This window comes from Neofelis nebulosa, chromosome 1 (assembly GCF_028018385.1).
Source record: "Neofelis nebulosa isolate mNeoNeb1 chromosome 1, mNeoNeb1.pri, whole genome shotgun sequence".
Classification (NCBI taxonomy): domain Eukaryota; kingdom Metazoa; phylum Chordata; class Mammalia; order Carnivora; family Felidae; genus Neofelis; species Neofelis nebulosa.
In genome coordinates this window covers 215,575,725-215,603,107 of record NC_080782.1, presented here as the reverse complement: position 1 = coordinate 215,603,107, position 27,383 = coordinate 215,575,725, and the positions used below count along the sequence as shown (strand labels likewise).

The 27,383-nt window shown below is 36.5% G+C and overlaps 1 protein-coding gene across 6 annotated transcripts in view; it reads right to left on the bottom strand.

The window, feature by feature from the left end:
- Positions 1-27,383, bottom strand: part of DGKH (diacylglycerol kinase eta) — a 184,115-nt gene that overhangs the window by 37,922 nt on the left and 118,810 nt on the right. For all 6 annotated transcript variants that reach the window (XM_058684159.1, XM_058684185.1, XM_058684178.1 and 3 more), the window contains 8 exons: positions 26,564-26,672; positions 26,283-26,422; positions 24,544-24,628; positions 18,079-18,164; positions 10,483-10,582; positions 8,442-8,715; positions 7,557-7,679; positions 3,710-3,841 (listed from right to left, as the gene is read on the bottom strand). In XM_058684159.1, the coding sequence (XP_058540142.1) occupies positions 3,710-3,841; positions 7,557-7,679; positions 8,442-8,715; positions 10,483-10,582; positions 18,079-18,164; positions 24,544-24,628; positions 26,283-26,422; positions 26,564-26,672 (1,049 nt within the window). The remainder of the gene's footprint in view (positions 1-3,709; positions 3,842-7,556; positions 7,680-8,441; positions 8,716-10,482; positions 10,583-18,078; positions 18,165-24,543; positions 24,629-26,282; positions 26,423-26,563; positions 26,673-27,383) is intronic.

The following is a 27,383-nucleotide window of genomic DNA, read 5'->3' as shown; positions in this document are numbered from 1 at the left end:
AACTTTTTTTCTAATTTTTATTTATTTTTTTTTGAGAGAGTGAGCACATGTGTAAACGGGGAGGGGCAGAGGGAAAGAGAATCTTAAGCTCAGCACGGAGCCTGATGCAGGGCTCAATCTCACAACTGTGAGATCGTGACCTGAGCTGAAATCAACAGCTGGACACTTAACCGACCGAGCCACACAGGCGTCCTTAACTTTTTACTTTATATTATTGTGGTAAGAACACTGACTATGAGACCTACCCTCTTAACAAATTTTTAAGTGTACAAGGCAGTATTGTTAACTCTAGGTACAATTTTGGACACCAGATCTTGAGAATTTACCTTGCTTAACTGAAATTTTATGCAGCTTGACTGGCAACTCCCCATTTCCTCTTACTTCTAGTTGTTGGCAACCACCATTCCACTCTTTGATTTTATGGTTTTGAGTGTTTTAGATACTTCATGGAAGTGAATCATGTAGTACTTGTAATGTTGTGACTGAATTATTTCACTTAGCATAATTTCCTCCAGGTCCATTCACATTATGACAGATTACAGATTTTTTTTTTAAGCTGAACAATATTCCATTGTATGTATATACCATGTGTTCTTTATCCATTCATCACTCAGTGGACATTTAGGTTGCTTTCACGTCTTGGATGTAGTGAATAGTGCTACAATAAACATGGGAGTGCTAATATCTCCTCAAAATTCTGATTTCAATTCTTTTGATAAATTCCCAGAGTGGGATTGCTGGATCATATGGTAGTCTTAATTTTAGTTTTTTTAAAAAAAATTTTAATGTTTATTTTTGAGAGAGAGAGAGAGAGAGAGAGAGAGAGAAAGCAAGCAGGGGAGGAGCAGAGAGAAAGGGAGACACAGAATCTGGAGCAGGCTCCAGGCTCTGAGCTGTCAGCACAGAGCCCAATACGGGGCTTGATCCCACAAGCTGTGAGACCATTACCCGGGCTGAGATCAAGAGCTGGACACTTAACTGAGCCATCCAGGCACCTCACATCCTCCCCAACACTTATTGTCTTTTGATTTTTTTTTTTGTTTGTTTTTTGATAATAGCCATCCTGAGTAGTGTGAGGTGACAGCTCATTATGGTTTTTAATCTGCATTTCCCTGATGGTTAGTGACTTAAACATCTTTGTTTTGGTACCAGGGTAACACTGGCCTCAAAGAATGAGGTGGAAAATGTTCCTTCCTCGTTTAGTTTTTGGAAGAGTTTGTGAACTGCTGATATTAATTCTTTAAACACTTGGCAGAGTTCATTAGTGAAGTGATTTGGACCTGGCCTTTTCTTTGTAAGAAGTTTTGTTATAGGTCTAGTTAGATTTTCTATTCTTGAATCGGTTTTGTGGGAATAAGCTTAGGAATTTTCTGAGCCTCTGCCAATGGGTTAACGAGGCATAAAGAATTAGAAAGTCATAGGATGTTCACACCCAAGTTTGGGTAAACAAGATTAGGTAAGTAAGATTAGATAAGGTGGAGCAAAGGCCCCAGTATAGATAGGGCGGGGCAAAAGCCCCAGTATAGGTAAGGCCTGGGCACAGGCCTCAGTATAGATAAGGTGGGACGAAGGCCCCAGTATAGGACAAATGTATATGAGGTAAACTAGATTAGGTATTCAGGGTGGAAACAACCCCCAATTTAGTACTTACAATAGCAGAAAGCTGCTTTCGCAGGAAGGAAGGACCAAATTAGGTAAACAGGTAAATAAGGCTGGAGACTGAAGCAGGGCAAAGTTGCCCAGAGGGGAGCTAATTAGCAAAAGAAAGGTGCCTTGTTGACCTTGAGGTATCAAGCTCTGTCTTTCTTGTCCCCTGGACCAGTTTAGGTAAACAGAGGTGGTGCCTCATGTCTGCTATAAACAACCTTCTGCCCAGCACCAGGATTTTGTTTTGTATTAAACCAAATCCCTAACCCCCGCATATCTTCAAAACCCCCTATCCCTCACGCCCATGAGTTAATGTTCACGATTTCACTGTCTCTTTGTGCACACCCATCACCACGTTTGTAAGCCTTCTGATCCTAATAAAAACAGAACAAGGACCCTTACTCAGGGCTCTTGTCTTCTCCTGGACATCAGCTTCTCTCTCACATTTTTAATTCTGCATCCCACTTTCTTGCTAGACAAGAAAGAACTCCAGACCCAGAGTCTACGACACAGTTTTAGTAGTTTGCATGCTTCTAGGAGTTTGTCCATTTCATTGAAGTTGTCTAATTTATTGCCATGTAATGTTGATAGCTTTCCCTTATTTATAATCCTTTCTATTTCTGTAAGGTTGTTAGTGATATGTTTCCTCTTTTATTCCTGATTTCAGTAATTTGAATCTTCTTTTATTTCCTTGGTCACTCTAGATAAAGACTTGTCAATTTTGTTAAACTGTTCACAGAACCAACTTCTGGTTTCATTGATTTTCTGTATTGTTTTGTATTCTCTTTGTCATTTATTTACACTCCAATATTTCTTACTTCCTTCCTAGTGATTGCTTTTAGTATGTTTGCTCTTCTTTTTCCAGTTTATTAAGGTGGAGAGTTAGGTTTTGAGATCTTTCTACCTCTTTAATATAGGCCTTTACAGCTATAAATTTCCCTCCAAACACTTCTTTAACTACATCAAGTAAGTTTTGGTATGGTGTATTTTTGTTTTCATTCATATCAAAGGATTTCAAAATTTTTCTTATGATTTTTTTTTCTTTAACCCACATATTGCCACATTCCCAAAATTTCCATCCGTTATGGATGTCTAATTTCATTCCATTGTGGCCAAAGATCATCCTCTGTATAATATTTCAATCTTTCTAAATTTATTGAAAGTTGTTTTATGGCTTCATATATGGTCTATCCTGGAGAATGTTCCATATGCACTAGACAATGTGCATTCTGTGGCTGTTATGTGGAGTGCATTGTAGACATTTGTTAGGTCTACTTGTTTTATGTGTTTTTCGGTTCTTCTATTTCCTTGTTGATCTCTCTCTAGTTGTTCTATTCACTACTGAGAGTGGGATACTAAAGTCTCCAACTATTATTATTTTTGAATTGCAATTCACCTTTTAAAAGAGCATGTAGGAGAGACTGACTTTAAGGGTGTAATTTGGGATCCAATCTACCCTGGAATAAATCTTGACAGTTCTCACTAGGTCAAACAACTGGAACTTAAGGAGACATCTGAGACATCTCTATTTTCCTCCTTCCCTGCTGTACAAGTTCTTTGGTTTTCACTAGCACTAACTGAATCCCGAGGTAAATTCATCTCATCAGAGCTGGCATAGATGCCTCAGATGTTCCAAAATGAAGCAATATTAGTAGTCTAAAAATGACTACAGAGAGACCTGTGGCTTACAACTAAAAGGAAAGCTGTGGAGATACTTAAGAGGTAGTAGAACATAGGATTAGATTTACCCAAGTTGCTTAATAAATGCAGATTCTTGAGCTCTATTCTAGATAAAATTTCTCAGGGCAGGGCCCCAAAACATATATTTTAATACTTCCAAGGTAATTCTTACACATACACACACACACACACACACACACACACACGCACGCACACACACAAGTCTAAGGATCTAGAGTCTGGTTGATAAGAGTGACAAGAACATTCTCTCAAAGGGACATTTATCTTTCAGACCACATTTCAATAGTTCATGGAAGTGAATACTTAATACATTTTCACAGAAATACTTAAAAAAAATACCATGTTTCAGAATCTTAACTACCTGGGCAGATTATTCTGGTGTTGAGCACAGGCAGGTTTTCTTTGCTGGTTGCCACAGCTGGACCAGGGCCAGAGTCAGTTTGGGAACGACTTGCCCGGCCATCTGGAGACCGAGGTGCAGGTGCAGTTTTAACTGTTGGCAAAAAGTCCCAATTATAAAAAAGATAATGATAAAGCTATTAAAGTAAGCAAGTCCTTATAAATTCAGGACATAAGATAGTTTAATGCATGCTGAAATCAATTAGCAGAACTGAAAATACTACATTGCATTTACCTATTCTTTTCCCATTGTTTTCACTTTCTTGAGATTTACTGAACGGAGGGATTCTGCCATGGGTCTTGATCACTCATTTCAAACAGATGGAGATCAGTAGAACATAGACGCCTACCATAATTAAAGCCCAGTAATACTCATAATTTGAATGTGACCAACCCATATGGTGTTTTATGTAGGTGATGAATCGTGGGAATCTACCCCCAAGACCAAGAGCACACTGTATACACACTGTATGTTAGCTAACTTGACAATAAATTATATGTATATAAACAAAGATAAAAAGAAATTTTGAAGCCTGATGATTTTTGCAAATGGAACATATGTGTTATAATGTATACTACCAATGCATTCTTTTTGTCATAAATGTTGAGTGAATGATCAGAATTAATTAACGTAGTTCCTACAGCTAATGTGTGAAACATGAGTTAACATCGTCTTCTATACATGAAAGGAAGATGGTATTTTTTTTCAAACGAAACCAACAGGTTTCCTGCACTTCTCAATTAATTATAAATTCATAACAATGATTCACCCAGAACGGTTCTATCATATTTTTGTAAATGCTCAATACATTTAAAAAGTTATACCAAACCAGAATTTTTCTCAAAGAAAACAACAAAAAAGGAGATTTAATTCTGTCTAAACTGGGGTAATTTTTAATGGAGAGCAAATAGGATCTTTAACTCAATTAGGAGCTATTGGCAGGTGTTTTAAAAAAACCAGTAATCCTCAAACTCAATTTAAAAATACTTGAAAATTTAATTATCTTTACTCTCCCTAAGACTAATTACAAACTAACCATATTAATCTTACACTCTCTTCTGTCTCTTCAAAAACAGTCCAGTTGTACTAAAGAAAACTAGCAGAACAGCTCACTGTTTTCTTTTTTTTGGACAGATGTGAGACCTGGGGCTAATTTCTAATAAAAACAATCTTTTGATATTCATCTCTGATCAAAAGCAGACAGCATCTTAGTGACTAAGATTGATGTAATATTGCAGGTAACTAAATTACTGTTTCATGGTTTTTCTTAAACATAACATCTCATTGATCACAGTAACATACTGTATTATACATTTCAGGCATATGAATTATTGCATAATTTAATAATATAATGAATTGTTCTTAAAAAAATAATGATTATTTAATACAGAAATTTTTCAACTGCTTCAATTGAAATGCTTCAATTGCTACTGACTCCCACTAAATTGGATTCCTAGCTAGAAAATAAAATCAAATATTGCAACATTAAAGACTTGTATAAATTTATGTCTATTTCAATATCAATATCTATAGTTGCATACCCATATGTTTCAGTTTTCTTTGCAGACTACAATGCAAGTGCTCAGTTCATGAGACTATAGTAAGATGGGGTGGTAGCTGATTGGAAAACCAGCTACCGTTTTACAGTGAGTGCTGAAAAACCAATCGTCCCAAGAGAGCCTTCCTTATCTTAGGGAAAATTGTCATGCAGCATATTGTTAAGAATGCCATTTGCAGTCCTGCTTAAGTCAACTTCGTTAAGGGATGAAAACATACAAGTCAGCTTATTAAATTCTAGATGAAGTAAATCTGAGACGATACAATGAAGCTTCCAAAGATTTTGACAGGATGTAATGGCAGATCCAAATTGAAAAGATAAAAGTTCACAGGGATGAGCATAAACTACTATAATTAGATTTAAAAAAAATCACTTGGCACAAAACAGGAGGAAACCAGGCTTATATGGCATTACTATAGAACACTCCATAACAAGAACTCTTAGGGAAGCCTTCGAAAATCAAAATTGCCCAGAATGTGTAGTGTATGGCTAGCAGTGTGCTATTATCTGGAGGGCTGCATTCAAAATGGGGCATCATATTGACCAATTGAGTGCAACCAGAAAAACAAAATCAAGTTAAAAATTGGTAAAAGAATTAGGAGATAATATGGAAAAGAAGATATAAGGGGTAGAAGAGGATATGATGCCATGAAAGCTGTTTTCAAAGGTCTGCCACATGGTAGAGTTATCTTCAATACTGTGAGGTAATGTATAGGAAATTGTTTTTAAGCTATCCATAAAGCACCACACAAATGCCAGCAGTTGTTACTATTAACATTATCACACATAAAACTCCATTAGTTAGTGTGATCATGGGTAGATATTTAAGAAGAAAACATAAAGGTGAATATAGAGAAAAGCTTTCTAACACTTGAGAGCTGATGTAAGAATGGGATGTATTGAAAGTGAGTGGTGGGGCATCTGGCTGGTTCAGATGGGAGAGCTTGGGACTCTTGATCTTGAGGTCATGAGTTCAAGCCCCACGCTGGGTGTAGAGATTACTTAAAAAAAACAAAAACAATATTAAGAAAAAAACAAAAGAAAGTGAGTGGCCATCTGTCAAGAGGGTTATAAAGTATGCCTGTATTGGATTATATGCTGCGACAGGGACTGTTAAGGTCCCTACAGTCTAAGGTTATAGAGTTGGGTCGTGTGCTGAAATAGGTACACGTAAAGTCTACAAGGGCTAAGGTTGTAGACTATGTATGCATTGGTTGCATGCCAGACATGTGAGGTCTAATTTCAAAGTTGCGAAGAGTTTCACATATAATTAAGGAGAATTCTTTGGAAGTTAATGTAATTAGTAGCAACGGCAGTGGCAGGAATAGCACTGGTAATAGTGATAATGACTGCAAACACTCTTTCAGAGCGCTATGTACCTGACTCTATTCTAGGCACTCCACATATCTTAACTTCCTCAACCTTCACAACAGGTAGGCATGTCATTATCCACATTTCACAAACGAGGAAACCACAGAGAAATGAAGCAATCTGCCCAAGTGTATGTGTAATGAAAATAAAGCAAAAGCTTAATGAACGCAGTTCTGATTTAATAGTGTTGACTTTTCATTAGTATTATGCGATTACTTTCATATTACTTCTCAGCTTCATTAATACTTTAATTTCTGCTTTGTTTTATTCTACTAAATTAACAGCTATTCCTTTATACAATCTGAAATATTAAAAATATAAATTCATCTTTGAACTTCAACAGGCAACTACATATTAATTTCCTGGAAAAAATGATTTTAATAGAGATAGGGTTGTAACTAGATGTCCAGTGATTTTAGGGATTAATTTAGCAATAGGAAATGAGCAAACCATCCAAGCTGATCAGTGGAATTCAAGGGACCGCTAAACTACTGAAATGCCAAATTTCGTGCCTGTGGGACCTACTGCTTTCACAGAATTCTCAAATGCATCTGTAGGCTAAAAACAGGTTAAAATCTGTTGATTTAGGTGTTTCTTCCTTTTTTCTTCAGGAAAATGAAGATACTTAGCTATGGTTGGTCCCAGAATCCTTAGTTTATTATGATGATCTCCAGATTATCTGATAAAAAAGGGATGTGAGTACTTGACAATACTCTAAATGTTACCTTTATTATTTTACTATTCACGAATATCTAAGCTTTAACTTTGGAAAAGCCTTGTTAAAATTAAAATCCAAAGTTTATTACAAACCGATAAGCCTTTGGAAAAGTAAAAGCAGAATTACATTTTATTGAATTCCAAAATAATTAGTTTTCTTACCAGTTGAAGGCTCTTTTGCACCATCATCTTTAGATTCTTCTTTAGATTCATCTGTTTCTGTGCTATCATTATCGAATGACTGGCTAACTGGTTCACAAGGGTGAACACTCTGGTCATCCAGAACTTTAAGTAGTAGGAGAGAAATACGTTTGGACAAGTAAAAGTAAAATCCATAAATATTAATGTATGCTTAAAAAGGAAAATGAAACATAAACCAAAAGAAATTCCATATTCACAAATTAACGCTAGTTGATAAGTTTGGGGTGATGTCTCTAAGTACTAGAGATTATACAACTAAATATTTAAAATTGTAAAAATTATATTTTTACCAGAAGAAAAAAATAAAAAATTTGAGAATGAAATACAAGTCCAACTACAAGTTATAACCTATAAAAGGGATTTCAATATTAATTTTTAATTAAAGTTAACTTTAGTCCACTATTAAAATTCTAAGAGAGGTATATACATTATATTAATACAAAAAATTAAAATATAGGTGGAGCTTTTACAAACTCTTTAAGAAACAACATAAACATTTTGGAAACAAATTTAAGAAAGTATTTTCAAAGTAGTTTACAGGTTTGATTTTCTTTGAGAACTCAACAGATTCTAATGACGTAGAAGATATTTAAAATTTTATAATTATTACTTAATTTTCAATATTTCCAGTGTACTTTATCTCTGAGATGTTACTTTATTTAACATAAATATGCTGATCCTTACTACTAAAACGAGAGGGGATAAATTTCATTCTAATGGCCCTATCTTCTGTCTTGCCTGAAAATTTTCTATGTGTGTATAGCCTGACCAGTGTGAAAATTCCATTGTGCTTGCAATATAAGAATGCTGCTAACTTCTTCAAAAGCTAATTTCGTTCATGTGTACCTTTGCCGGCTTCTTCAATGACTTGCCTCACTGCTTTCTTTAAACTGTTTGCCCGCAACATTATTTCGTTTGGTCTCACAGCTTTCTGGGAGGAAGGTTTTGCAGGGTCATCGGTGAGTTGTTCTTTGTTTTCACACAAAGATTCTTCACTGGAAGATTCCACGGTATCTTCTTCTACAATGAGAGAGCTGATGCCTGGGAGAACGGGGGCAGCCTGGGAATCTGTGTGCAAAGCTTGAAGCAGTTGTTCAAGCTTTTCATTTAGGACTGAACACTAAGAAAACAAAAATACACTAATGAATCTCCATTTGGTGGGAATGGAAAATGATAATTTAAGTGAATGGCTTCTGATTTTAGAGGAAAGATGCCTATATTAATATTTACCATTAACAGGCCATCTATTATAAATTATACTTTAGATAGTTTATGGACTAAGTAATCTATCATTTTTAAAAGAAGTACAATTATGTGAATTTTTACATGCACGTCCAGAATATTCCAATTCTACCATCTTTATATACCTATTTTCCCTTAAAAGAAAATCTCTATTATCTTTATATAGTTGTTTTTTCTTAAAAGAACAAACACATTAAAGTGACACATTACGCAGAAAATTTACACGTTACACAGAAAATGTATGCATTATACAGAATATTGCATAAACTTTTTAAAATAATCAATGTATGGTACTGTTTTGAGCATCACAAATTGCAGGTCTGGCTGAGCCTTGGTAAGCTCTCCTTCAAAGCTTTGGTTTTAAAAGGAGTGAAGGGGGGCGCCTGGGTGGCGCAGTCGGTTAAGCGTCCGACTTCAGCCAGGTCACGATCTCGCGGTCTATGAGTTCGAGCCCCGCGTCAGGCTCTGGGCTGATGGCTCGGAGCCTGGAGCCTGTTTCCGGTTCTGTGTCTCCCTCTCTCTCTGCCCCTCCCCCGTTCATGCTATGTCTCTCTCTGTCCCAAAAATAAATAAAAAACGTTGAAAAAAAAAATTAAAAAAAATAAAAATAAAAATAAAAGGAGTGAAGGGCACCTAAGGGATTAATGGCTCAAAAAAAGAGCAAAAAAGGAAAATGCACAATGATAAAGAAGTAAAAGAAGATGGAGAAAGAAAAACCAGCTCTCGGACCTTGTTTCTGTCTGCTTCTCTTGAATGACTATGGGTAAAGAAATATTTAGGACGGAAGCTGTTGATGTGACTGCCTAATTTACCTTTTATTCCACACAAGTTCCAGTTCGTTCCGCCTCCATTTATTGGCCTTTGATGTCATGCTAACACAAGGTTACAGTGGAAATAGTTAACAGAAAAAAGTGTGGCTACAGAGGCCTTTCTGAAGCTCTCCACAGAGTAGAAAAACAAGAAGAAAAGAGGCTGAAAATGTCAAATGTATATTTACTTCTATATTCTTTTCCTTTCACTCAGTTAAACCACCATCGACAGCATGAATCTGGAGGAGACCATTCCTTTTCAAGCCCAAGAACCTTTCGTAAGAACTCCCTGTCATGAACATATGAGAGTAAAGAGAGTAGCTTTTAAGTTTCTTATGTTAGCCTCAGAAAGCTCATAAAGGGGGAAAAAATCTATAAAGAAAAAGGCAAAGCAAGAAACAGAACCCTGAAAGGGACCAAGGGCCATACTGTCTGGGGAACTTAAGGAATGGCGCTAAGATGGACGGACAGAGCCTGACGCCCAGTTTGCCTGGAAATGGAAAGCCATTCCTCTCTCTGCACTGGAACACCAGTGGCTCTGCATCTCCCACCTGTGACCCAACTACTGTGCTTTTCTCCTTCAAGATGTCAATCAGTGGGAAAAGGGAGTTGAGTTATAAAATTCGTGTTGTCAGATGGTCTTCAGTAATGCAGTTTTCCTACCAGATAACCATAAAATAGAATGTTTTAATCCCTTACATCTGATTCAAAAGGACTTTTTCTCTTGATTTAAGATGTTTTGGTAAGAAAGCCACTTAATCAATCTAGCTGTAAAACACCGTTCAATGCCAGCATTGTTAGTCAAAACTTTCATGCTCTAAAGGTGACCTGCTTACTTTATTGGCCACAGCATCAGCTGCAACAGCATTTTCCAACGTTTTTTCGTATGCCTTCTCTACTTTGGCAACAAAGTCCTTTACAGTTTCACATAGGATCCTTTGAGGAAAAGAAATGGTGAAATTCAGTAAACCCAGTAGGCTGATTTGGTTTGATTGACAAACATTTTAAAAACAAGCACAATTAGGTAAACTATACCTAAAACAAGCACAATTAGGTCAAAATATAGGGACCATTTGTATAAAAAGCCCATACTCTATCTGCTGTGTAACACGTACTATAGAAGTTCAAGACATTCTAAGTGATAAATGGAAATGTACATGAATAAACTTTGCTCTATATAATTTAACTAACAGTCCTTTTAAGGTTATAATAAGTCCTTCTCAAATATTTAAATTAAATTCTTGAGAGGAGCATTTGTAGATTCCATCTAGAAATTTAAAGCATTATCTCCGGCATCTTATATATTTTCATAACAGAACTTGCAATGTTGAAAAAACAAGGATAAATTTGTCACTTAAAGTTGTCACTGTCACTCTAATGTTCATTATCTGGGTATCTTGAAAGTATATTGTTCCTAAAGAGGAAAGAGATTGTGTAACCAACCTGCCTCTTGAATTGAGTTATATTCTCTGGAAATCTATTCCCTTAAGGTGACCAGTATAGTCATAGGCAAGACTAATTTAATTTAGATTTTGTTAGTGTCAACAATATATGCTTTACTTGTTCCTTTTACATAAATTTGGTTTTTTTGCAATAGAAATAGATTAGGAGAAAAAAATAATCTGAAACCCCAACACTGACAAAAATCTGTCTTTCAAAAGTCTTTGGGGCTGGAGTTGAAACAATCCAACAGAATGGTATGTGACCAGCTTTTTGTAGCATGGGCTTAGTGAGTCTGAAAACAAAATCAGAATTATTTTAAAACAATTATATTTCTCTTTATTATGGATACAGTTTAGGAATTTGAAGGAAAAAATAAGCAGTTTCCAGCAATTATTTTTTTCTATTATACTCACAATTTTCTCTGGTATGTGAGTGATATAATGATTAAGTTTCCAGATATTTAAGTGTTATGAAATCAAGCCATTCAATCGATAGAGTGTATACACACACACTCCAAACGTTCACATTTATTATCTAAGAAATAAATGAATTATTCCTAACAATTTAACAATTTTTATTTTCTTTGTTGTTTTTTGGCAACCATCTCTAGATTTCACTCGGACAAAAAATAGTATTTCCTAACCTTCAACCTTTCTGTTGGCTTTTTCAAAAATTTTTAAATTTTATTTATTGTTTATTTTCTTAATGTTTATTTATTTATTTTTGAGAGAGAGAGGCAGAGTGTGAGTGGGGGAGGAGCACCACGAGAGGGAGACACGGAATCCAAAGCAGGGTCCAGGCTCTGAGCTGGCAGCACAGAGCCCAACGCGGGGCTTGACCCCATGAACCGTGAGATCATGACCTGAGCTGAAGTTGGACACTTAACCGACTGAGCCACCCAGGCGCCCCTCTGTTGGCTTTTTAAAATCACAATTCTCCAGAGACTCTAGCTTACTATTTATTAGAGATGCATTCATGTGCTCCACCTCAAGGTTTGTCCTCTTTGTTCATGCATAGCACTTTTACAGAACTTGTTGAAATATTAAAGTGAGGCTATCGTGAAAGTTTTTCTATGAAGTTTACTGAAAGTTTCTCTAAGATGTCCCACCTCTAAGAAGAGGAGACACAGACAGTTTCCCCTCTTTACAGAACTCCAAAATAGACCTTTTCTTTGCTATTGTTACAACACTGCCCCGATATAATTTTCTGTCGGAATTTGTGAAATTGCATATGCCATAACATTATCATAACTACTTTTGCTGGCATTTTCCTAATTCTTAGGGACAGAGCCTGTTGGCCCATCGGCCTAGGAATGCAAGGGGCAACAAAGGTACCATGTTGTTGAGGCAGGTGGAGGCTGGAGGGGAGAGTACGATTCTGTGTTAGAGAATACTTGCCATGGAAGTTGTGGGGAAAATTAGAAGAAATGGTCTATCTTAGGATCCAGTAAGTTTCATATTCCAGAAGATATAAAATACGTACACTCGGGAGAAATGAACTAACTTTTTACTACACCTAAATAGTGACTGTAGAATTCTTAAAATTGAAATAAAACATACACTAGTATGATTTCAAAGTCATATACTACCTGGGAACTTGCAAACTGGACAAAAGCATTTTAAAGACGTTATTTACTGTAGGGGTACCTGTGTGGCTCAGTCGGTTAAGCATCCAACTCTTGATTTCAGCTCAGGTCATGATCACCCTGTTTGTGGGTCCAAGCTCTGCATTGGACTCTGCACTGAAGGCACAGAGCCTACTTGGGATCCTCTCTCTCTCTCTCTCTCTCTCTTCTCTCCCCCTCTCTCAATGTCCCTCCCCACTTGCTCTCTATCTCTCTCTCTCAAAATGAATAAAAAAATAAATAAATGTATTTACTATAATAACGTAAAAGACATTCTCCAACTGATACAGTTTCTACTTTAATGCATAGACTTCCAGAAAACAGGTTCAAAAATCAAATAAATGAAAGTGGAACATGGATTTTCTCATAGAGTTATAAATGTTTTTAATCCCTAATTATATTTTAAATTAATGTTAGTCATAACTTTGACAAGCTATTTCCAAGCATTTTATTTCTTTAGTTTTGTTCTCTTCCTTCCAAGTTGAACACAAATATGTAGTTGATTTTGCACCAAATATTCAGTTGGAGCCAACAATAGTCCACATTTAGCATGCTTGATGATTTCCACTATGATCTCAATCAGATTGTATTCATGGCATCTATACTTTTCATCACTAGTAGCAGTATCTTCATTTATCAGTTTTTCACTTATTTTTTTAATAGTGGCAAATGACAATAAAACATACAAACACTACATGCAGAAAAATATGGCAATGGTGCCCAAACAGATGTGCATATTGGCAGGCAGGTATCATCTGAAAAATTCATTTTCCATCTGATATAAAAAAGTTCCAATCAGAAACTAAAGACGATTTCCAAATATCAATGCATAATATATAAAAAAAAAACCCATTACCTACTCTGTGCTCTGAGGAAAGATTGTAATAACTACATATCTTATCTCATCTATTTAATGGGGGAGAGGAGCTAGCCTAAATTATCTCTAAGATAGATTCCAAATCTAAAATTCTATGGTTCTAGGGGCATCTGGATGGCTTAGTCGTTTAAGTGTCCGACTTCAGCTCAGGTCTGATCTCACCGTTCTTGAGTTCGAGCCCCATATCAGGCTCTGTGCTGACAGCTCAGAGCCTGGAACCTGCTTCTGATTCTGTGTCTCCCTCTCTCTCTGCCCCTCCCCCACTCGCACTCTGTGTCTCTCTCAAAAATAAATAAACATTAAAAAATATAAATAAAATAAAACTCTATGGTTCTATGGCAATAGTTCCAATCTTACTATTTTTTTCTGGCCGGCGATCCCATATTCTAAGAAGTTTTATCCTCAGAACAACTTGCATTTACTTAAAAACTTTGCTTTGTATTTTTATTAATAAATGACATCTATAATTGCTAGCTAATGCTTCTGATTCTCAGAAGGTAACTCATGTTTACAAAATTTCAAAATCAAAGAAATGTTGACATTATGTTGGTTAGTTCATAGTAACTACGTTAGTTAACCTACATATTAGCTATGCTAATGGAATATAGCATTTCCATAGTATTTTCAGCATTTAAAAAATAGTTAAAACAGCTTAGTCTGCTGGGAATTACTATTTTATAAAACAAGTTTAAACATGCACAAGGAGGTTAAAACATTCTTCCTGAATATTACATCATTTAACAAGTAACTAGCATTATCAAAGGAAGGGAATTATTTATGTTATCTAGGTGGTGGTTACAAGAATGTGTATGTGAATGTGAATGTGTGTGTGTATTCTTTTCTCTCATCACTTAAGTTATACCTTTATGATTTGGGTACTTTACCGTGTATATGTCATGCCTTGATAACAATTTATTATACCTTATTTTATCTTTATTTACTTTATTTAACTTTAATTTAATTTAATTTAAATTTAATTTTATTTTAGAGAAAGAAAGTGAGAGTGAGTGAACATGACTGTGGAAGAGGGGCAGAGAAAGAGAAAGAATCTTAAGCAGGCTCCATGCTCAGCATGGAGGCCGACGCAGGGCTCGATTCCATGACCATGAGATCATGACCTGAGCCAAAATCAAGAGTTGGATGCTTAACTGACTGAGCCACCCAGGTGCCCCGAAAAAAAATTTTTTTTTAAGCAGGGAGAACTATTTTATACTTTACAAGTCTTAAAGGGATATATAACCCAAATGCAATAATTGAACCTTGTTTGGTTCTTGACTTGAATAAAACAACTGTTTTAAAAAAAACTTTGAGATAATTAGGGCAAATGGAATACGGATCGAGATGGTCTTAGAGAATTATTACTAATTTTATTAGACTTTTTAATAAGATTATTAGGTATATATACTGAAACTAGAATAAAAGGATTTCTGGGATTTGCTTAGAGATACTGTAGCATGGAAAAGTGGAAGTGGATGACAAAATTTTGACAGACACTGAAGCTGTGTGATGGGTATGGTGGGAAACCATTATACTAGTCTCTCTACTTTTATGTATGTTTGAAAATGTTCATAACAAAAATTAAATTGAAAATATACTATATTAATGGTACAAATTTACTAAATTTTTTCCTTTCTTTTCAGTCTTAAATCTTTTTATGGCAAATCCCTTAAAATTTTAATCTGGGGTTATAAAGGCAAGACAGCTGGGCAGTATGGGAGCACACAGGAGTGACAAGAGGGGACCAGGGTTGGAACAGAATCTGCTTAGAGGCAAACGAAGGTCAGAGAGAAATCCAAAGCTAAAGTTAATAATAGTGGAGCCTAGACAAAGAGCCAGGCCAAGGTCAAAGAAAAATTTGAATGTAACTGATTAAAACATGAGATGATGATACCATAATTTAATATAGCACTCTGGAGTTTATAAGCTCTATATTTATTTTATTTCTCAACTTAAATCTCCTAGCAGTTCCATGAGAGAGGAAGGACATTCCTACACTTGATAAAACAGACCTGGGCCACAAAGCTACTAAATGGTTGAATCTCAGCTAGGACCTCAGATTTACTTCTACTTGGCCCAATACTGTGACTTTCAAACTGTGTTTTTTAATACTGTGTTTTTCAAACTGTTTTCCAGAAAGACTTCAAGGATTTTGCAAATACTTAATTCAAATTTCACTTAGAAATATAGGATATATATATATTTTTTACATGCTCAAATAATCATTAGAAATATGAGAGACAAGTAATATGTTAGCTTTCACTTCAGAATTCACAGTTTTTTTGGGAAAATCTTAGACTATATTTGATGCAGTTTTCAGCTATTTCTGTATTTTATTTTGGTTACATGTTAGTAAGGAAATTGTCTTCAATAATCAAAATAAAATACAGAAATAACTGAGAACAAACTGAGGGTTGATGGGGGTGGGAGGGAGGGGAGGGTGGGCGATGGGTATTGAGGAGGGCACCTTTTGGGATGAGCACTGGGTGTTGTATGGAAACCAATTTGACAATAAATTTCATATATTGAAAAAAAAATAAAATAAAATACAGAAATAATTAGAAATTGCATCAAATAAAAAATTATAACTGTTATCTATAATCTCATTGCTTAATTTTTCTCACAAATGGCTAATAATTTAATCTTGTCCAATTTATTAATGACAACAAAATAGATTTTTAATTATTTAAATATTAGAATTCTACATAATATTTTGTTTAAAAGAAGACAAGGTTATAAGCCAATTATATCTCAGTTAAGAAACATATCAAATGTATAGAAGGCAGTAATCAAACACATCAAACACATGAAGGCCAATATCAAGAGATTTGCTAACATCCAAATTTGAAATATTTAAAATATTAACTGCACTAAAGAACAATTCTTTTTATAATTTGTTATAATTTTAAAAAGTTTCCAATCAGCTTTCCATTTTTTCTAGCAATAGCTTCTAAAATGTCCTATAAAAAAAAAGCATTTGATTCATAGAGCAAGGGTGGCAAGCGCAAATGTCTTCCTTGTAGAAGTAACTTAAGAAGTACCTAAGGAATGACGTGGGTATATTTATAAATTTGGCCCAGTATGAGGAAGGCCTAGGGAGTGCTGAGGCTTGGGAGGAACTGGAGATTTTTACATTTCACCATAAGCCATGCAACTTGTCAGAAAACACCCAACCAGGGGTGCCTGGGTGGCTCGGTCGGTGGAGCGTCCAACTTCGACTCAGGTCATGATCTCGCGGTTAATGGGTTCAAGCCCCATGTCGGGCTCTGTGCTGACAGCTCAGAGCCTGGAGCCTGCTTCCAATTCTGTGTTTCCCTCTCTCTCTCTGCCCATTCCCCACTTGTGCCTCTGTCTCTCCCTCTCTCTCAAAAATAATAAACATTAAAAAAATTTAAAAAAAGAAAACGCCCAACCAAACAACAGCAGCAAAAACCCACCAGCAGCACTGTGCATCAGAGCATCTGCTGCCCACCTCTCTGGGCAACCAGTCTGCTCCCCTGCCTTAAGCTGTTCCTTCCTATTATTCCTTAAGCAATACCCTTCCTATTGTTCAGCCCGGTTTCCTATTCCTGGGGGTTATGGCAGCAAAAGCAGTCGTTACTGTATTTGTACTCTGTCACAAGCAAATTTGTTTGTAATGATTTATCTGGTCTTCCCTTGAGTCTTTGCAAATTAAATATATAATATACTAAGGTTTGTGTATTTTTCCTCCCACTACTTCCCCAGTCCCTCACTCCCTTTCTTTACTTCTTCTTTGTCTCCTCTTTCTGTATAACAGTAATATTTCCTTGCTAAGCCAGAATCTTAAAGCATGCTTTGACCTTTGCTTATCAGTTGAAAATTTCAGCGGGTTTCACCCCTTACTCTAGTTGACTTTCCAGCTCTCAGGATATCAGTATAGGATATTTCAAAACTAAATTCTAAATTCCGGGCAGGCAACATTTAAGATAATAAAATCAAGTAGCTTTGGCTCCATGTACAGAATCAACTTAACTAAAATCTGATAACTTTGAATTAAAATATAATTATGGAATTCTAACACGCTGATAAATGTCACTTTGAAAAATCTCTTCAATATTTTCCCTTTCCTGATGTAAACAGTTCCTAAAGAGTAGTGTTTATGGAAATAATAAATTATGGTGAAATGTGTTTTCCATGTTATAATCATAAATGCTTCTTTAAATAGGAACTTAGATTAATTAAACTCTAATTCATATCACACCTTTCTGATAAAAATATTTCAAATTAAGCATTAAAAACCCCCTCTAAATATATACTTCACTGCAAATAAGATGCTAAAGTGATTTTTAAAAAAACCAATGCAAGTTTAGTATATCTAACTTTATAAGCTACTCTAACTTTATAAGCTACTTCACCAATATTTTTTGGGGGGGCGGGGGAATCACAAAAAAAGTGACATAAATGGTAGGAACAAGCTGTCCTTTCGTTTTCACCATATAACTCTTTCATGACTTGAACTCCATTACTCACTTGGCAGATGATATGACCACGGCATGTTCATCAGAATTGAGGATTTTTGTAAGATGAGCTGCAACTGAGTCCTCATAAATTGTCATCTGAAAAAGTAAAAAACCTACACTGTATTATTGTTGCTGGCATTTATACAACTCAGTTTATTACCACTTCCAAAATGGGATCATTTAAGACACATGTGACACAGTGCCGTGACTATAATGAATTATATGAAAAGTCATCATACAAAATAGATAAATACTTCCCTTCTATAAAAGGCTTTTAGTTTCTGAAATTCCTTAATCTATAGTCTTAGAAAAAACCCTAAAATCCATTAAATTAGAAAAAAATGTCGAATAGCTGAACACATAAAGAACTCCTCCAGGTAGGCACAAAAAAAAGCCAGACAACCCAATGAAAAATGGGCTAAAGACTAGAAATTTAAAGAGGAGGATAAAAAAAAAATGGTCCACAAACAGATGAAAGGAAATCAGCCTCATCAGCTGTCAGGCAAACACAAAATAAAACCACAGTGAGGTTCCACTGTATTTGCCAGAAGAGTTAAAATGAAATAGCAGCAACAATGGCTGGAAAATGCCAAATATTGGCAAGGTTGTAGAGCTACAGAAGTCTCATTCACTGCTGGTGGGAGAGCAGGCATTGGTATAAACACGAGAAAACTGCTGGGTGTCTTTCAAAGCCAAACATATGTATATAGCATAGGATCCAACAATCCGATTTCCATATATATATATATATACACACACACACACACACACACACCCAGAGAAATGTGATGTGCGTTCACCAAAAGACATGTGATAGAAAACGTTCATAGCAGCATTCACTCAAATGCAGAATGGATAACACATTGTAGTATATCCTCGCAGTGGACTAGATGGGGGCAATGAGAATGCATGGTTTACAGCTATGCCATAACACGGATGAATCTCACAGACATAATGTTGAATAAAAGGATTCAGAAAAGAACTGCTTACAAAATGATTCATTTTATAAAGTGCAGAATGGACAAAAATAATCTATGCTGTTAGAAACCGGGAGAGTGGTTCCTGGGGTGGGAGGGGAGGGTGGTGAATGGAAGAGGGCCTATGGGGGCTCACAGCACGCTGATAATACTGCTTTGTGATCTGCATGTTGATTACATGGGTGTATTCAGCTTGTGGAAACTTACCAACTGTACATTTATGATTGGTGCACTTTTCTGTGTGCACAATTCAATAAAAAGTTTTTTAGAATGTTGAGTACCCTGTCATACAGCCATGTAAATATATCTCTCAAATTAGGAAGTAATCAAAATGCTCAGGGAGTCCTGTCTCCCCTTTTCTGTTTGACTCAAAATGTAAGATTCTGTTGAAAGAACGGATCTTCCTAATATGCAAACATGTGCACAGTATTTAAACAGCCTCTATTCAGAGCCTTCCATCAAATGTTTGCCTCCAATATGTACAACGTCCTACAGCTCAAAAATTTCCAGTGTAAACCACCTGCTCTGTTCCAGCTGGCCTCCTGTGTTCTTCCGCCCTTCTCTGATATCCTTTTGTTGCTTCTTACCCATTGGCACCACGTCATTCAGACTTAAATGCAGATTCAGTTACCAACCCCCCTCCTTAAAGCCTTCCTGACTAGCGTCTTTCCAAAGAGATCTCATTCCCGATTTCTGCCCAGTTCCATGAGTGGCTAATCAGTATGTCACTCTTTTAAATTTCTATCTTACTTTCTTCAGAGGCAGACCACGTATAGAAAGGAATTCTTACATTAAGGAAAGGATGGGAGGGGAGGAGCCTCAAAGCCTCACACAATGTTGTGTTCACTTGCAAATCCACTTTATTCATCTTCCAGTGTAAACATTAAAAGTTGTATCTTTATACTCAAGATCAGAAAAATGAAAATACATCTTTTAAAAAAGCAAAGAAAGGAAGTATTTTTCAAAATGATTAGTTTCATTTCTTTTCCCTACAGGATAGATTGTCATAGAGCCTAAGAAGGTAGGGGAAAGTATTTTATACTGTCAGTAATTCCCTTTGAAATTACATGTAAATATCCAAGTTTTTGCCTGTTAAAAATAAGCAAAGGCAAAGAATACAACCTCTTCCAGAGGAAAATGAAATAACCTCTATGTCCAAAGATAAAATTATTGATGTCCCTTATTAAGCTATTATGTAGTCACTTAGAGTCAGGAAGGTAAGGTAAGAATAATAGTTAACATTTTTATTGTGTACAGACACTGTGATGAAATATTCGATACATATTTATCCCATTAATTGTCCTGTTTTACAGCCAAGGAACCTAAGGCTCAGTGACGTTGTGTGATTTTCCCACGATCCTGGGCTAATGAAGAAAAGACAAACTAGGGGGCCAGGTCTGCAGCTTATTCCCGCCCCACCCCCCACCCCCCCACTCCAAGCAAGTCCTGATCTTTGGTTAACTGTCAAATATAAATTTTGTCATTTCTCAAGTGCATCATTATACCAGCCTTGTAGCTGGGATCCCTATATCTCTCTAACCCCTTTCAAATCATTCTCCACTTCATGATGCAATGATCTTTTTCCAAAACACAAATCTGAGCATGACGCATCTCTACCTAACATGTTAGAGGGGATCTTCCTACTTTCCAGACAGAGTCAAAATTCTTCAGCTAACACGCAACACCTTCCACAATTCCCAGGATTCTCCATGATCTGAACCCTCCTTCTCTCCACCGTCATGTCTTTTGATGCTCTTCCCTTGCACCATGAGCTCTAACTCAACAGAATTACTTGTAGTGTCCCAAATGTATGAAGGTCCTTACTATCAAGCTCTACATGATGCTCTTTTTCAACTGGCTAATTCCTACTTCTCTTTGTTTGTGCTGAAAACCCAGTTTAGGTATAATCTCTTCTGTAAAGACTTCACTGAACTTACCAGACTGAGAGCCCTCTCTTCTGTGCAGCCATTATGCCCTGAAAATAACCTAAACATAGCTGATCATTTATTGTCTGTCCCTCAAAATATATTCTCCAGCTTTCTCGCTTTGTGGCATCCTTAATGTCTGAATGATTTTGTCACATACCCCTAGGCCTAAAGGAACGGCTAACAGTAGTTAAGTACACACAACTTAGTATTTATGTCCTAACAACTTAATAGCCACTTGAAAAAATAATACACATAAATTAAAAGAAAAAATAGTATCATATTTAACTCTTAAATAACGAGCTGTGAGCCTGTAGGCACTGTGTACGTCTCAAGCCTTGGAATCAGATTGGACAAGAACTCTCTCATTTCCTATTCAACACTGACTTTTGTGTGGTGTTTGCTTTTTGTCACAGTGACTACTGAGAACCCAAGCTTCGCAAAAATGTGATGTCATCAAAAGAAGTGTAGTGCAATGATGTTTCAACTGTCCAGTACTTCAAGCTGTGTGCTGTCCAATAAGATGTTGAGTATTACAATTAAATTCTCTTTGAAATTTGAACACATCTTATGGTAGCCCTCTGAATTCACCAGAGTGAGTGCCTGGAGGCCCCCTGCACACAGCTTGGGAATCGGCACTCTAAGCTGACTGGAGCTGGAGGGCAAATCTTCTATGTCTACTCCCGGATGCCAACAGGCATTTAATATTGTTAAGTGAATGAAAAAATAACGTTATAACATCTTAGCATGCTGTTACCAAGCATCTAGGAAACAAAGAATTGAGGGGAGAGGAGCTTTCTATAAGAGCAAATTAAAAAAATAAACTAATAGGAAGAATTTCGTTTCCAGGGATTTGAAGCCATTCGTTCCTGTTGTCAGGATGGAGGTGCAGCAGTTCACATCCTCTTTTTTATGACCTTACCATTAATAAATGAGCATCTATTGACTCACTAGACTGGTGTGATTTGGGTATGATACAAAAGAGACTAAAAATATGACTCTTACGTCAAAAAGCTTTGAAACCAATTGGAAAGCAATAGGAATCTGGCTTCCGAGAAACAGACAAGGTCAGAAGGCTTTGATGCCAAGATGCCCCTAGTTCCAAAAGTGTGTGGTATTTAGACAAAAAATTAACAATAAGAATTTTTTTTTTTTAATTTTTTTTTTCAACGTTTTTTATTTATTTTTGGGACAGAGAGAGACAGAGCATGAACGGGGGAGGGTCAGAGAGAGGGAGACACAGAATAGGAAACAGGCTCCAGGCTCCGAGCCATCAGCCCAGAGCCTGACGCGGGGCTCGAACTCACGGACCGCGAGATCGTGACCTGGCTGAAGTCGGACGCTTAACCGACTGCGCCACCCAGGCCCCAACAATAAGAATTTTTTATTAATTGCCCGTTTTGTGTCAGTCATGACACCAGATGACAATATAATGGTGAATGGATAACAGGTTGCCGCACCGTGACAGTACAATTGCACCAAGATAATGGCAGGTGATAATGGAAGGGGGCTATGGAACTCCCAAGAAGGAGATAGTAGTGGGACTTGGGGGATGAGGGGTGGCTGCTTGGAGCAAGTGATACCTGAGGTGAGGACAGGAGTGAACTAAGCATGATATTGCTGGAAGGCTACATATCCATTCATAAAGGGGTACGGGAGAAAAGGACATGACAGCATGGGGATTTCACACTAAATATCAACAATGTGTTTTCTACCAGTGAGTATCAATAGAATCATTGTTACTGGAGGAAATCGTGGAATCACTACTTTTTCAATGTTTAAAAAGCATAACAGGAAACAGAATTACTTAATTATGGCCATAAGGAGTTCATCAACAAAACTGTCACAGTTCTTTAAACTCTGCAATTCTACGGTGCCAGCGGAATGCTAAGTTAATAAGATAATCAGGAAGTTCAACCACATTTGTGTCCTTTTAAGGAAAACTGAAAAAGTAGTAATTTCACAGTCACGCATAAAGGAATTTAAAACGGATAAAAAATATATAAGCTGGGAAATTAGGTTGGGCCTAAGAAGGAAGGTTCAGCTTGCTGTTCTTACAGTCTTAAAGGTAAAAAAGTCACATGGTGACGAGTCAGAGTGATGTAGAACACTCACTTAACGTGTATTCTGAAGGCATGCTATTCCTTTGTTATGAAATATTTTAACAGGAAACCAAAATAAACTGTTTCATTCAAAACCTTTTATACTAAAAAAGAGATTTCTTCCATGTAGTTACAACCATATCTCGTATTTAATGACTATACATATGCAATAAAAGTAAAATTGTTTACCTTTATTTTTCATGCTAGGAAGTAGACATCTCTTAAGTAAGTAGAGCAAAAGAATTCCCCCTTTTGTCTCTTTGGGGAGAAAATTAATAGCATTTACAAAAATACTATTAAGAAAAAAGACTGGTTCCTATAAAAACATGTATTATATTTGTAGTTGGATAAAATAATACTATAAATAAAAATGCTGCTAGAAAGAAAATAGTAAATATATTAATCCTTAATAGCAATTATCCTTGGGTGTTAGGACTAGAAGTAAGATTATTTTTTCATACATTTTTGTATTTTCCATATTTTTAGAGGCAGTTTTTGCTACCTTTATGTGAGAAAAGGGCATTATATAATTAGCTGGTTTAAGGCATAGCCCCATGTTTCTAGTTATCATTCCTTTCCTCAGTTTTGACAAGACCATAATTTTCTTAATGACAAAGTAAAGATTTCAACTAGAAACAGATGAATTTTCCTAGAGGGAAAAATAAGTTATTATAGACCAAACGGTCTTGTTAGTCACAGAGTAATCCTTTGAAAAGTAGGGTCTGTTTTAATTCTCCAGTGCTTTGAGGTTTAATCAAAATGCTGAATCTTTAAGAACATCTAAAAACTGTAGTTAATGGTCTGTACCAGGGATGGAAAACAGTGCGCTGTCTTTCTTCCTTTGTTTTTATCATGATCAGCAGGCTTAAACTGGAAACCTATAATGGTGAACACTCAACAGAGCACGCAAAGTAGGAAGAAATTATATAATACTCTGGCCACAAGTATTAGTGTGTTTGCAAATTGCTTAAGGGAGCTGAGCTAACACCTAATAGACAGGTGATCATGGCCAAAGCAGAAGTTGAGTAAAAGCTAACAGGAACCTGTCATCAGCTGGCCTGCCCTGGAGCCCTGTTGGTAAAATGAAGCAGGCAGGTGGAATATCAGGGGGAACCATCAGGGGTGAGGAAGGGGAACTTGCATGCCTGGTGCTTTGCACACATTTGTTACTGCATTAACTCTTTCCAACATTGCAACCTTGTTCTATAGATAAAGTAACGGGCCCATGACAGTGAGTGATGTGGCTAACTTCACGTTTCCAGTGTGGGTGGTCATAGAACGACTCTAACCTGCATCGTATGAATTCTTCCTTCTGAGAGAGAAGACTAGAAGCGGTCAATGAACCCATACCCAAAATAATAAAAAATAAAACTAAGCAAGCATGCTACCGTATCTTATAAAGTTTTCTTACTTGGTCAAGATATTCACCCCTATTTCCAAATGATAAATAGGCAAAAGGTTAAAGTCTTACATAAAATTCTTCGGATGCTTCTGGAGGTTCTGGAAGTAGAGAAGCTTTTGGAGGCAACTTGAGTTCATAGGTCATTATACTCCACCTGAAGGGAGAAAAGTCTTTGGTCTAAAATTCCTTTAAAATTTAATAAACAGACTCTGTTCTCATACATATGCACAAGTCTGCACAAACTATGGTTTATTGTATCTAAGACAACCAGATACTGGAAAAAAGAGATGGAATTTTTGGCAATCTCATAAAATGCTGAATTCATGCTTTATGATTTCCATATCTTACCAGTTCTCTGGTTAGTGACTTCCAAACTCCATGAAGTAAGAAATGCACATACATAGTAAAACTTCCCCTTCTTCACTAATGCAATGAATTCTGACTTTTCTGTTCTTGGGGTGCAACGAGAACAGTGTTTAAATTTGCAGCAAAAAGCCATTTCAAATACCCTGCATAGTTTGGTAAGCACAGAACTGGGAAATCACCTCTAGGGTCTTTTAAAGACTGGAGACAGAAGCCCCTTTAGGCACCTACATGACCGGGGTATCCCTCTCCTGAATAGTTTGGGATAACCATAACTTTAGACAAATACTGTACCACCCAGCTCTCTTTTGAAATATTCTGTCAGCAAAAGAATCGACCATTACAACATTACCTTAGGACAGGCAAGGTTACAATTAATTAGGTTATAGCTCATTTTAGAGTAATTACATTTTAGATTGGTGACTCCCTGATGAGATTTTGTTATTTTCGGGAACAGTTCCACAGATGGCTAATCCTATCAAAGTTGTTTTGATTCATGCTAGCTTAAGTCCATAATGATATTTTGACATTTGTCTTCTACTTATGGTGGTGGTGGTGGCGGGGGGTGGGGGGGGTTGGTTACTGCGTACTGAGTCCTGTTGCTCCTAAACTCCAATCCTAAACACCTCCTCTAGAATATTCAGGGTACACATACGGTGATTTCTTTTTTATACGTGGGGCGTTTAGAGAAAAGAGGTTGAGATGTGGTCAGGACATCATAAACACCTTGATATGAAGAGGTCTTTCTAATATTTCTCGGTCCCTGGGAAAGGATTATCTTTTTTAGTATTCAGTTCTTTGTTGGTTCAATTCATTCTTAGTATGCAATAATTAAGAAGAGATATTCTAACAAATCTAAACTTTATGTGTCTTCCGTAGCTTTAATGAAGCCACAAGATGATGGGGCCTGTTATATGACCTATTATAGTCATCAAAAGCCCCCACACAAAATGAACTATTGAAGCTTTCTGACCCGAAGAACAAGGACAAGTAATTGCTGTATCAGCATAGCCTTCTGTTTTTAAAATAGAGAATAAACTGAGAATTGATGGGGGGAGGGAGGGAGGAGAAAGTGGGTGATGGGCATTGAGGAGGGCACCTGTTGGGATGAGCACTGGTGTTGTATGGAAACCAATTTGACAATAAATTTCATATTAAAAAAAAAAGATAAAAAGATATCTTCTGTATATAAAATAAAATAAAATAGTGGGTTCATTAGACTAGTTTTCTCAGTTATTGTTACAATTCATTCATTCACTCAAAAAAATATATTTATTGAGTGTCTACTCTACGCTGGGCTCTGTCCTAGACCTCAGGCGTGAAAAGAGTAGGTAGGACCAGGAAGTCTCTGTCCTCATGGGGCTTACAATTCGTAAAATTTAAACTGCCAAAAATGATTTAGTAGGCCATATTCAGTCTGGTTTTGGAAGAAAATTCTCTTTTACCTGTCTAGCATTTTGGTACTGGCTCGTTCCAGCTTCTCTAGTATCTGAGGAAGTTGGGTGTCGTCATCATATGAACCTCCCCAGCCCAGAACGCGGGCAAGGTCATTTCCTGTACCCAAGGGCAATACTCCCAGCTGACACTGAAAGAGAATACAACAGGGAGACCTCAGAAACAGGAGCTATGGCATTTCTGCACCTCCCTGGTCAGCAGATTAGCATACGTGCATGCTAATGAGTACATGTTAATGTAGTTAATGAGTCAGGAAAGACTGAGTACTTGCCTGTTTATTCAAGTTGAGCTTATCAATTTCTGACAAAACCCAACCTACACTTCCATCTCCTCCACAAACAAGAATTCGAAAGTTGTCAAACTTCTGGAATAATCTTAAACTGAAAGTAAAAAGGATTTTATTTTAATACAAATAAATGAAAATCACTTCCCCCAATTCTTTGTTATTCTGTATTTGCTGGTATTCATGTTCAGATAACTATAAGAACTCTTACATATTAATTATACTATAAAAATTAAAGTGCAATTCTTAACTCAAGAAAACTTCTTAATCGTAAGGAGGAAAGGGGATTATAAGTAGAAATGGGAGATAAAATTGGGTGGAAAGGGGGGTTGGAAATGAGAAAACAAAGAAGCAGACCCGGGAAAGAGAATGAAAGGTAAGGGATGCAACATGGTAAAAGTAGTGACTTTTTTTTCTTTCCGTTATAAGGATATGTTATTTCCTTAAGAATAGTATACTACCAACCAGGGATGGTGAATCTAGGGCACTGATACTGTTGATGCTCAAGGCAGTTTCTAAAGAGACCCACCAAACCTTGTCGATGTATCACTTTTCGGACACCCACTCGCTTTTCCTCCGCCTCATCCCCTAGACTTGGGTCAGTCTTTTTTACTTTTATATTCCTTTTCCTTCATCTCAACTTTTGACACATTGCACCTTCTGAATGTACCTTTGTACACCTCAAGTATTGTGGGAAATCTAAAAAATATAGAGACAATCTCAAGAGGTTTCACAAAGGGCCTTCCTTGGAATTATATAGGTGAGAAAAGGAAATGTTAAGAATGTAAGATATTGGAACTGTGAAGGA